Raw genomic sequence first — 12,315 nt, 5'->3', positions numbered from 1 at the left:
TTTTTTTTTTTTTTTTTTTTTTTTTTTTTTACTTATTTTACATAGAAATTAGGTCTATCTGCAATTTCCCCTGGAAAAGAAGATATGGATCTATCAATGCAAAAATTAAAGAAAGATCTGAAGGAAATGCAGCAGGAGAGAGACAAAGCTGTGCATGAACTATCACGTCTCAAGCAGCATTTATTGGAAAAGGTTTCCTGTCTTAACCTTGTGGGCTTGATACTTCACACTAGAGTTTGGCCATTTATTAACCTCTAAAGTTGCATGATGTAATTTATCATATGAAGTGCATATTTATCAAGCTTATGACCTATATTCTTTACTAGTTAATACCGTACTGTCAATGAAGGTGGGTGAAAGTTTTTTAGTTTACGTAAATTTTCCTAATTAAATCTATGATATGGTTATGAATTTGGACTCCTAGATGCATAAATACACTATTAATCTTTTCCTGTTCATTCAAGAAGTGGGATGAAATAGGATCTGATTGAAGTCGGTGCATAGAAACCCAAACTATCTCCTCTATTTTTTTTTTTTTTAGGGGAGATCTGAAATCTTTGTCCTGATTCAAAACTTCTTGGAAGAACTAGTTGTTTGCTTTCAAATGTGACTGCTTATAGTCCCTTAATGGAGATCTTGATTGTATTTAGTGATCATAATAATTCAGACTGATGTTTGTCAGCTGTTTGCAAATTAAATATGATTGTTGATGCTTCAATGTTTCTGCTTATATTCTTTTCGTTGCAAGGGTTCTTGCAAACCTTTGGATCTTCTGTGTGCTAGTGTTTTTCTTTAGAACCTGCTGTAGCTGAGTAGTCTTTCATTTCTGGAATTCTGTCAAGGAATCTGAGGAATCAGAAAAGATGGATGAAGATAGCAGAATAATTGAAGAACTTCGGCATGATAATGAATATCAAAGGGGCCAGATATTGCATTTAGAGAAGGCATTGAATCAGGCAATTGCAACTCAGAAGGAGCTTGAGATGTACGGTAAAAATGAACTCCAGAAATCCAAGGAAATTATTGAAGAGCTTAACAGAAAACTTGCGAACTATATGAGTATTATAGATTCCAAGAACGTTGAACTGTTGAATCTTCAAACTGCACTCGGCCAGTACTACGCAGAAATTGAAGCCAAGGTAAAGAAAAATGAAATTTTATTTAAGTTTGTAATAATATATAGAATATGCAATGAGTATCTAAGCATGTCATTATTTGATTGTGCTATAATCTTATACATACTTTGAACTTTAGGAACACTTGGAGAGTGACTTGGCTCGGGAAAGAGAAGGAGAAGCTAAATTGTCTCAAATGCTAAAAGTACGCTGTTCTGACTGTCAATCTGTACATACTTCTTTGAATAACATGCCTTAGCTCTTAGTTTCTTAAGTGGAGGGTGTCTTCCTTTTTTTCTGTTTATAGGAACATTATAGGGGTCGAGCAAGTTGGGCTGGGATGCAATCTTGGTCCCTGTAGAGATCTTTAATCTCTATTCTAATCCCATGTCCTGGTTTTGGAGAATCTCCAAATAGGGATTGGATTCCCGCCAAAAAAAAAATGGTCTTTATTTTTAATTCTAGTATGAACTAAAGATAATGTCTCAGATTTAGTTAGTTCTCACTTATCAACTTAACATTTTCATACTCTTTGTGAGTATCTAGACTTTCAGAATTATCATCTATCACATCTGATTTTTATGGGCTTACTTCTTTGAATTAAGGATTCACATTGCTTTCGTAGTTTGCTGATGAGATTTGACCACTTAAACTGTACAATTAATGCTCATCACTTTTTCTCATTTGGGTTTTCTCGTCATTGCTTAATACTTTGTTTCATTACCCAGGATGCCAACCAAAGAGAAGATGCATTAAAGAAGGAGAAGGAAGAAATTTTGTCAAAGCTTTCACTTTCTGAACGAGCATTGGGAGAATGGAAAAGCAGAGTAAATAAACTTGAGGAAGATAATTCTAAGCTGCGCCGTGCTCTTGATCAGAGTATGACAAGGCTTAATAGGATGTCGGTGGATTCAGATTTTCTTGTTGATAGGTAAATCTTCATAAATCTCTTTGCTTGGGGATTTACACCCCTGCTCGTTTCTCCCAGCACTTACATTGCATGCTAATAGTCGTCTACTACATGCCTTTTGTTTTTTTGTTTTTGTTTTGTTGTTTTTGTTTTAGAAAAAAGAGGAACATAGTTTTTCATTGACAGGTGATATGTGAAAAGTTATTTCAGCCTTAACCATGACGAACAATGACTGTGTTCCTACTGAAAATTTTGTGCTTCAAACTTTAGCCTAGTTGAAAATTTTGTTGTTTCTTTTTAACTAAATGCTCCAAAGAATTGACATGATAGCTATAGCATTGATCCACGAAATCTTTGCTTTCCACTTAAAATGTACACACAATAATTGTTACAAATTACCGTCTGCGGAGCAATGTGGGTCCAACTGAAGCTGAAAATTTGTATCGAAGAGACCCATATCGTCTTGATAAAGGAACACCAGGAGTCGATGATACATTCCTTTGAAAGGAGAACACCTAGATAATTTTAAGGCATATTGTCTAGGTACTAATATATCAGCTGCATTAAGACCATGAAGACGATGCGTCCACAGGGTACTTGCCTTTTCAAATTGCCAAGAAGAGGAATGTTGTTACGTTTCACAAAGACAAGCTACCAACCATTGTTAGGTTGACTAGCCACTATTGTCTCTTCAAATTGAAACTTTGGCTATCTACATTTTCTTTACTCGTTTGAAGAATTACGTACTTCATGAACACCTTCTCCTCACATCTGATTCTGGTCTTCAAGCAATACTCTTCAATTTTGTTTTTCCTATGCAATTCAACTATACGGAGTTGTAATACTGATAATTGTTGGGGGGTTGTGGCAGGCGTATCGTGATCAAATTACTGGTGACGTACTTCCAGAAAAACCACAGCAAAGAGGTACTTGTTTCTTTTAATCAACGTCTTCATTATATAAGATTCGTGTTTTGTGGGATGCATTTACTATGCCTGCAGACACGTGAACATTATGAATATGTCCTTTTAGAGTAGGCAACTTTACTTGGTTCTTAGTTGGAATGAAATTAGAATGGATCTTATTTTGACTATAATCAAGATCGTAATTGAAAGTTATTGCACTATTTGGTACAATAATGAAAAGAATGTTGGAGGCTTTAAAGTAATTAATTCTTTTGTTTTGTAAATTGAATGGTTGGGTCCATCTATAGAAATAATTCCATTAATAATAATTTCATTTGTATTAATTCTGTTTTATGAATTACTTCAACTTGTTGGCCAATCAAATATAGGAATAAGGAATAAGTTAATTAAAGGCCGCGTTTGATAATCATTTGTTTTTCATTAACGGGGATTGAAGCAAGAGAAAGTCAGTAGCTTCTTCCATAATGGAACTAGGGAGAGCTCCATTTTAACTAAAGTTGTTGAATAACTTCCACCGCAACTAGTGGTCATCAGCAGTAGCCCTGTTGCTCTTAGAAACACACTATGTAGAAGACATCTCTATAATCACTTTCAGGAAGGGTTTTCCTTGAAAGGAATTTGCACTTTTTGGGGTATTTATCCTTCCAAACACCATAAGTGCGCAATGAGGCTAGAAAATGGCCCACTAGCTTTGCTCTTTTTCCCTTTCTAAAATTTTGCATCTAATCAGTTCTTGTGCATTGCTTATGCAGGTTTTGGATCTTATGGTCCGTATGCTTGGATTTTCTGAAGATGACAAGATGAGGATAGGAGCTGCTAAACAAGGTCCAAGCAAGGGTGTTGTACGTGGAGTTTTGGGCTTTCCTGGACGCCTGGTCGGTGGGATTTTGGGAGGAAGCTCAGCGGAGACTCCGGCTAATATGGCCTCCGATAATCAGGTACACAACTCATAATGAGACAGACAAAAATATTTGCAATATCTATTTTGGTCAAATATAGGGATTTTTAGTGGGTTTTTGTTTGTTTTTAGTCTAGAAGGATGATTTTTTCTGGTAAATCCTATTTTTGTCCTATATATGGGTTTCTGAAAGTTTCAAAAATACATTTTAGTCTCCTCATCCGATTCAAAACCCACTGTAGTAGGTGTATATGGTTTCGAACATGCTCACATCATTTCGTTAATAGACATATTCCCCGTCGTGCTATTATCTATCCAACAAAATGATGGTAGAACAATGCAAGGGACTGAACTGATTACTTATTTTATTTTATTTCTTGAGAGTTCAAAGACTAATCATTTTCATACAAGAATTTGAACCTAACTTTTATCTATGTGTACTGGGATTTCTACCAAATGTTGTACCATTTTATCTTTTTGTGAAAAAAAGTAGTCTCTGTTCTAAGCATGGATTTTCGTTTACAGTCCTTTGCAGATTTATGGGTTGACTTTCTTCTCAAGGAGAATGAAGAAAGAGAGAAGAGAGAAGCCAAGGAAAGCCTCAAGCTTCAGGAAGAATCGCAACTTAACGGTCCAAATGTTGGGAATACCGGTTCACAGTTACTCGATCCCAGAACGAAGGCAACTGGTTCGACATCTGAATCTTCAAGAACAGGTTTTCCTTCACATCATCATCATCATCAATCGACTCACCTTCCTTTTGGTGGCGATTTTCGCCTTTCAAGACACCACTCTGAGTCTGAATTCTCAACAGTTCCTCTCACATCAACAACTGAGAACACTCATTATAGTTCAAGACCGCTCCCAAAATACTAAGATCTTCTTCATCGGATTTTGTAATTAATAGAAAACTACAGATTATTGTTTGTTAATGAACTACTACTATAAAGCCATGTAATGTTCAATTAATTCATTTACTTGAGTGGTTGGTTAGTGTTGTTCAGCTCACCTGGAGTAATTGTTTGAAAGAGTTATAAATTTCTCAGCTGATTTCATCTTCTGGGTAAAGATTTGGAATAAATACGACGTTTCGATTCGATTCGATTTGTTTCAATGTTCTTGCTGCATCATCTACAAAATCAGGACTCTAGACCACTGCTCCTATGCAAATTCATGAACACTTCATTTCATTTTTCAAAATTGATGAACCCTTTTTTGAGTCAAAACTTAGGCCTCATTCAACTACTTGGAAACCATATTTCATGCATATAATTAAACCACTTCGTCCCCACTTATCCCACCAATAACCTAATAATCAACATAAATACAATGTGAACAGCTCGACTTCTTTTTCTACTCCCTCTTTATTAGTGCATTTACAACCACAATATCCCAACCAAAAATTCATGCCTGCCTTTGCTTGCCTTCAAAATTCAACATTCTTCAATGCCTTCAAATTTTGGGCACTACCCCAAACCTTTGCCTTATAAACTCCATCACTTCAACAAAATCCCATAACCCCTAAATTTTTCTCCTCCCATAACCATGGCGGATAAGGACCAAGCTCGACCTCTTGCTCTAGCTACTGACTGCCGTCCGAGTAGCGATGACTACCAAGAAAAATTGCATCTAAAGAAAATCCAGCGAATAAGGTTCATAAAATTCTTCTGTTTCATAATTTGCCTTCTCGTAATACTATCAGTAGTAGTCATCCTCATCTTGATGTTCACTCTGTTTCAAGTCAAGGATCCCATAATCCAAATGAACAAGATTTCAATCACAAAACTCGAGTTGATCAATGGTGTCATACCAAAGCCAGGATCCAACGTGTCATTGACAGCTGATGTGTCAGTGAAAAATCCTAACGTGGCGTCGTTCAAGTACAGTAATACAACGACAACTTTGTACATTAACGAGACAGTGATAGGGGAGGCTCGAGGGCCGCCTGGGCAAGCCAAGGCACGACGAACAGTGCGAATGAACCTTACTATCAACATCGTCGTTGACCGACTCTTGTTGAACCTTAATAACGACATGAGTTCAGGGAAGCTGAGATTGAGAAGCTTTTCGAGAGTTCCGGGGAGGGTGAAACTATTACATATTATAAGGAGAAATATTGTTGTCAAAATGAATTGTACATCGACGATCAATATCTTCAACAAATCGATTGAAGATCAAGATTGCAAGAGGAAGGTGAAGATATAGACTTTAATTTAGCGTGACCACGATGACAAAATTTTAATCTTCATAGATAGTCTTACATTTGAACTCGTTGGATATTTAAACTTTTGATTAAAATTATTATATTATATAGTTTATACATATAAAATATTTTATATTAAAGAATATAAATATATCCCAATAAAAAGAATATTATTTTATATACAAAAATATAATTATAATAAATTCAAACTCCAATATTCCAAAATAATTAATTATTATACTACTAGTAATAATAATATAAATAAATTAATAATTGAGTCCGACCGAAAATAGAATAAGAATGTAATCTTGTCTCATCGGGTTTAGCTAATAGAGATAACTCTCTTGACTCGCTCTTCTATTTTTAGTATCCGTCCTTTATATATATATTTATTTATTTATTTATTTATTACTTATTTTTTTAATTACAACAAATATGTCGGATAATTTAACCTAAACAAAATTTTGGTAACCCTTAAAGAAATTAAGATCCAAGAGAAGACGGAAACGAAAATTTTGAAAGTTTCATGATCGTCAAAAATTTCCCACTCTTTCCCGCTCTGTAAAAATGTTTCTCTTCATCCCTCTCCAAAATTTCCCTCCAATCCATCTTCCATAACCAAGTGCATGCAGAAATCGAACCCATCAGATTCATCTTTCAACAATCTACAGAAAATAATCAATGGACAATGGTTGCGGCATTTCCAAAACCATTTGTTCAATCTGCTACGAGGATCTAAAGCCTATTGTTGAGGATCTTCAATCCATCTCCATCTGTGGCCATGTCTTCCACGAGCTCTGGTGAGTAATCCTTCGTTGATTTTTGCGTCGAGTTGATATTGTTTTTTTCTTGTATTCGTGTGGAATATGGAAGTGATGTAAATTTGTAATTGGAGCTCTTTAGTTTACAGCAGTGGTTTGAGTATTGTTCGAATGGGAAGAAGAAGTACAGTTGTCCTATGTGCAAGCAGAACTGTGTGGCGAAAGATGTCGCGCGGCTGTATTTTCAGTCTGTTGGGGATGCGAATGATTCAATGCTTGCTAAGAAACCGGCCGATTGGGTTGAGAAAGATCCGGAGTTATTGAGAAGTGAGGTCAGGAGGCTGGAAATGAAGGTCACGGTGCTTAATTCGACATTGGAGAGTCAGGGGAAGGATCTCAAAGAACTCATTGAGGAGGTATTTCTCCTTGGTTGTTGGGAAAACTAGAACAAACAGATATTTAATATTGAATTATTGGGTGTTTAATTTGCAAACAACTTTTGAAATTTGAAGAGTCTCTAGAAAGGTTTAAATCTTCGTGTGGTCTTTGGCCTTGATTCTTTCCATACGAATGAGAATTTTGGCTATAATTGATCATCTCTTTATCCCTTTCGCTTATAATTGCTGTGGTGGGATGATTTTACCTCTCTATGTTGGAACATTTTGATTGAAAAGTAATTGGGACCTTTCAAGATAGCTACACAAAATGGGTGTCCCTTTCGTAGTTCAATATTTTTTGATAGGTTCTACTGGAGCTTGTTTGATAAGAGTTTTTGTAACTATTCTTCTTACATCATAACATAGCAATTAGGGAGTGTTTGATATTTCCTAGTTGCTTTGGGACTTTGGTGATGTCTCATTCCAGTGTCCCTTCTAGCTTTGTTTAATTAATCTTTCCTATGAAAATTGACAATGTACTTGGTTGCTGAAGCAAAGAATTTTTGTAAGTGGGTTTTCTTCTACATTTTGGTTTATTTTAATAATTCATATGTTTTTCAAAGATGATGGTTGTTTGTTTCTTGTGAGTAGTTAGCAGAGAAGCTTCACTTCACTACAACTAGTATTTATTGGTTTCCTTATGTCCTAAACAACTCAAGACGTTCAATAATGATTTTCTTCTGAACATCAAAATTTCAATTCTTCAGCTTCTAGATAAAGCTCCATCTGCTATTATTTTCTCATGTTAAGTATTGATGAGTGCATGTATACACGTGGTTCTTAATCAGATTGTCTTGTTTCAGCTTCAATTTTGCCAGGATGAAGTGAAGAAGGAAGTGGGCTTGAGGAATGAAGCCATGAAACAAAAAACTTCAATGTCTCAATTGCTTAACTTAAAATCTGAGGTCAACAATCCCTTTTAAGTTTATATGTTTTCTTTTTCTTGTAACTTTTTACTTCCTTAATGGACTGATTATGTTATGCATCCATGATGGTTGGCTGCTGATCTGGTATAGGAACTCGAAAAATCGACAGTTGAGTGCAAAAGATTGCACGAAAGAAGTATGGCTTTGGCTAAAGAACTTGCAGCTTTCAAGTTGTAAGTGGGATTTTGTTTTTCAGGAAAATAAAAAGAAAAGCTTTTGTTCCCTTTGGTGTGTTTCGCTTATAACGGTGTTGTCATCTGTATTGCAGAGTATCTGAAGTGGATCTTGATGAAGAGGAGGTTCGTAAGCTTTCTTCATTGGGTAGTGGAGCAGACAATAAAGATACAATCGACATTCTAAGGAAATCATTGGTCCTGCGAAATAGGTAAATTATCTCAAATGACACCAATGTAATCTAAAACAATTATAGAGTGTAACTTTTCGCAATTGTGTTATTTAGTGTCGTTCAAGTATATACTAATGATTCTTGAAGATCAGACCACTACTGAGAATATGTTTGTATTTCGTCTTGCTAATTCTTCGTTTTAATTATTCGACAAAATCTTAATTTTCCATAGGAGTTATAAAGAGCTGATGGCAAAGTGTAATCTTCTTGGGAGGGGAGAGGCTCGCTATTGTAAGAAACTTGAGAAGGCAAAAGAGAAAATAAATAAGCTAATGGTGAGCTCATAACAAAAATCCTTATTTGATTCATTGGTTCTGATTTAATCGTATGATTATTATCAGGTAAGGGTCCAAGAACTAGAGAAATCCATTGAAGATAAAGATAATGAAGCTCTGAGAGGCTTGAAAGAGGCAAAAAAATCAGGCGTTCAAGGTAGTGTGTGTTGTAAATGTAACACGGTAGCAGCAAAAAATAAGCTCGCTGCTTCACCAGATGCTTCAGGTTCAACTGCAAGCCAGATGAACGAACCATTATCTTCTAGAAAAGGGAAAAATTGTGACTTTGCAAGTGATGTTCTTATCACCGATTTGACCTTGGTAGATTCAGCTAAGAACATGTGCTCCTCAATGAATAAGAAATCTTCAGATTTTTCTCAAATTAAGGAAGCCAATTTAGATTCTAATATAGAACGCCAAGTAAGTGAGGAAGAAGCAGACCAAAGATCTTACCATCCTCAGTTGACCGGTTGCAATTTGGTTCGAAAAAAGGCAGTAGAAAGAACAACCAACCTAGTGAATACTATACCTGCAACAGCTACGGTCAATAATACAAGCACGACTGCTGTTCCAGGGGATGAATGCATGCCTTTAGTGATTGTAGAAACTGCAGAATTTGAACCTGTACTTAACATTAGACGAGAATCCTCTAGCCATTTATCACATAACAAACCAGGTACTGGTACATTTTTAAGCGGAGTTTCGAAACACATACTTGGTTTCTTTGTTTCGCCAGTAAAGCAATTGATACTGACAACTTGAGGTATAATACAACGTCAGGTATAAGTTTTTCTGGTGGCATACTTGGCCCTGATGGATCAAATAGGTTCTTGGGTAAATGGTGCAAACGTGGTCTGACCAATGGGGGTGCAATGCCAGGTTCACGTTCTGGTGATCTGATTGCAGTTGGCGCTGATGGAAGAGGTGGACAAATTAAAGTCCTGAGATCTCAACATGAATCCTCACGGGTATGTTTATGAATTCATTTCCTTTCCTGTTAGTATCTGAAACATATAGGGTTGGGGGTTAAATATTAATATAATTAAATTTAGGCTAAATTATAACAATACTCTTACACTTTACACTTTATTCCAAAGATATCTCACTTTTAAAAATTTATTAATACCTTTAATCATTCAAAACAAATTGAAAAGATGTGTTTATCATTAATTTTTGTAGATAGAAATGGTTAGTACTTTGTTTTTAAAATATCTCTCGACTTTCAAAAGTTTTATTAATGCATTTAAATTTTTAAACAAAATAGAAAAATATCCTTATCATTAGTACACGAACGGAAACCATGAATAACTTGTTTAAAGATATTCATGAACTTTCAAAATTTGCATTAACACCCTTAATGTTTCAAAGAATGTTAATAAATGTCTTTATAGTTAATATATGAACGAAAATTGTTTATCTACAACGAATTTTCTCTCTCCCCTACTTCAATCTTAACATTTCCCTATTTTCTTCTTCTTTTCCAATCTTTTTTTAATACACTCTTACTCCCCTTCCATTTTCCAACCTCTAAAACTAGATCCTTCAATCAAAATATATAAGCTAGAGAAAGAAGAAAGGAGAACAATGAAACCACCAAGTGATCATAGGACTTCAAATGTTTTCACAAAATTGTACATTAGTAGTTGAGTGTGAGTTAATATGTTTAAATTTAATACACAAAGGGAGAGACATGTTGAGAATTAAGCCATGTACAACCAAGGAGGAAATAAAAAGAAAAGAAAACTTGTGCATTATCTAAGTTATAGTGATGAATATTTTGTTGATTTTTATTTTTTGCAGTTCAAATCAATCTATTTGTTTTGTTATGGTTAGTTAAGGAGGTTTCTCATGATCAAGGACAATATTTTTTTGTCGGCACTTTTTGAATTTGGCAGTTCATTGTTTTATTAAGTTTTGATGGAAGATTTTGATTTTGAGAGTTTGTGAGACTTTATACTTGAAGTTGTAGGTCTTGTTTAGCAGAAAAAATTGATGTAAGAATTGAACGAATGAGATAAAAATTAGAGTGTTTTTATGAAAAGTTGAAGAAGTGAGAAAAAAAAAAAGATGAAAAATCAGAAAATATTAGGTCATAAATTGAAATAGAGAGTGAAAGTAGGAGTGTTGTAATTTAACATAGTATTGGAGTTGGAGATCTTATGCTGTTAAATCATTTCGAATATTAATTTCTACTTGTTGGGCCTTTAATAAATTTGTAAGTGCACAGAAGTGAGAGAGAATGTCGAACCATAGATATATTTAAATTTATTGCAATCTATAGCTAAATTTTTTGGGTTAGGTGGATTTAATATTTCTTTCATTCATTTTCGTTCTTCTTGGATGTTACATCATTCATTCATAACGTGATCCTTTTAGTTCACCATCTGCATTCTTCATACTTTGATAACGTACTGATCTTGTAATTGAAAGCTCCAAGTTTCCCATTAGAGCTTGCAACAAATTCTCTCTGAACATGCTATTGTATGTAAATTTGTGCAGATTGACGCGGTTTCAGCAGGGGCAAAGAGGCCCAAGAACGGAGTAAAAGATGTTAATATGCGAATAGAACACTTCTTTTCAAGGACTTAGTCACTAGACAGCACTAGATAGCTTCTTTTCTAGGTGTAAAATTTGTCATTTTTCGTACCATATAGTAGAAGGTAAAGAAGTGATTAGGCATGATCTGTTTTCTTTGCAGAATCTTTTGGTTTCATTCTCTTATTCCTTTTGGAGAATAGAGTTATTGGCAACTGGAAAGATGATTTTTTTGTTCTTGCAAGTGCCACTTTCTGGGTTCCTCCTGTAAATATATGACCTTGAATCCCTCTCAACGCCTACTTGGTTGTGCCTTGATGATTAATCAAATAACTCCTCCAATTTCTTACAGAATGTTTGACTAATGAGCTTGTTTTTGTTTCTTCTTTTTTACTTTTTGTTATGAAAATGAACGATATTTAATCATCCACGTTGTTTTAATATGGATTCCAATATTAAACCTTTGATTATTTATACGTTCAAGTGGGTTGACAGATGGGCATTACTTATGTGTATGTATATATATATATTTTGGAATCTGCTTTTTTAGCCCATAAGGCGATAGATTAAACTAATTAATGTCTTATTCACTCAACTCCGATTAGATTCAAATTTCAGTTTAATTAATATATTGTTATTGTAGAGGCATTTTAGTTGTATCATAATAATCAAGTGTCCAACTATACATCCTATTTATTTATTAACGTCAAGTGCTCCATAATTATTATATTAAATAAAAAAGAGTAATTTTTAAACCTTTAAATATCCAAATTTAAAATAAATGTAACTAAGTCAAAATGGTTCTATTTTATGGTCAAAGGTTTGAACTTTGAAGTCAGATAGCCCATGACACCTCCTAGTCTTGTGAAGATTTTTTTTTTTTTTTTTTTTTTTTTTTTTTTTTTTTTTTTTTTTTTTTTTTT

At 34.5% G+C, this 12,315-nt stretch overlaps 3 protein-coding genes across 6 annotated transcripts in view; all 3 read left to right on the top strand.

The window, feature by feature from the left end:
* The window catches only part of LOC111499218 (golgin candidate 4-like), a 17,944-nt gene extending 12,994 nt beyond the window's left edge, over positions 1–4,950 (top strand). The window contains exons 9-15 of one of the 2 annotated variants that reach the window (XM_023150743.1): positions 46–192; positions 843–1,139; positions 1,255–1,320; positions 1,844–2,046; positions 2,897–2,951; positions 3,704–3,889; positions 4,375–4,950. In XM_023150743.1, coding sequence (XP_023006511.1) covers positions 46–192; positions 843–1,139; positions 1,255–1,320; positions 1,844–2,046; positions 2,897–2,951; positions 3,704–3,889; positions 4,375–4,725 — 1,305 coding nt within the window. In that variant the 3' untranslated portion in view covers positions 4,726–4,950. The remainder of the gene's footprint in view (positions 1–45; positions 193–842; positions 1,140–1,254; positions 1,321–1,843; positions 2,047–2,896; positions 2,952–3,703; positions 3,890–4,374) is intronic. The other variant, XM_023150744.1, reaches the window with a different exon arrangement.
* Positions 4,951–5,295: 345 nt separating this feature from the next.
* LOC111499318 lies at positions 5,296–6,079 on the top strand. The gene has a single exon (XM_023150892.1). It carries the CDS (start codon positions 5,395–5,397, stop codon positions 6,052–6,054), a length of 660 nt encoding a protein of 219 aa, XP_023006660.1. The 5' UTR covers positions 5,296–5,394; the 3' UTR covers positions 6,055–6,079.
* Positions 6,080–6,508: 429 nt separating this feature from the next.
* On the top strand, positions 6,509–11,741 carry LOC111499239. 3 transcript variants are annotated; one of them, XM_023150780.1, is made up of 9 exons: positions 6,509–6,852; positions 6,956–7,229; positions 8,054–8,155; positions 8,267–8,349; positions 8,445–8,561; positions 8,755–8,857; positions 8,924–9,533; positions 9,638–9,825; positions 11,357–11,741. In XM_023150780.1, exons 1-9 carry the CDS (start codon positions 6,734–6,736, stop codon positions 11,444–11,446), a joined length of 1,686 nt encoding a protein of 561 aa, XP_023006548.1. In that variant the 5' UTR covers positions 6,509–6,733; the 3' UTR covers positions 11,447–11,741. The 3 variants fall into 3 exon arrangements, with proteins under 3 accessions (XP_023006548.1, XP_023006549.1, XP_023006550.1); XM_023150781.1 differs by having other exon boundaries at positions 6,761–6,852; positions 6,963–7,229; XM_023150782.1 differs by having other exon boundaries at positions 6,781–6,852; positions 6,966–7,229.
* Positions 11,742–12,315: the final 574 nt, after the last annotated feature.

The sequence above is a fragment of the Cucurbita maxima genome, unplaced genomic scaffold (genome assembly GCF_002738345.1).
Source record: "Cucurbita maxima cultivar Rimu unplaced genomic scaffold, Cmax_1.0 Cma_Scf00026, whole genome shotgun sequence".
In the NCBI taxonomy this organism is placed as follows: Eukaryota; Viridiplantae; Streptophyta; class Magnoliopsida; order Cucurbitales; family Cucurbitaceae; genus Cucurbita; species Cucurbita maxima.
The sequence above is the reverse complement of the archived record's forward strand: the minus strand, read 5'-3'. Positions and strand labels throughout refer to the sequence as shown.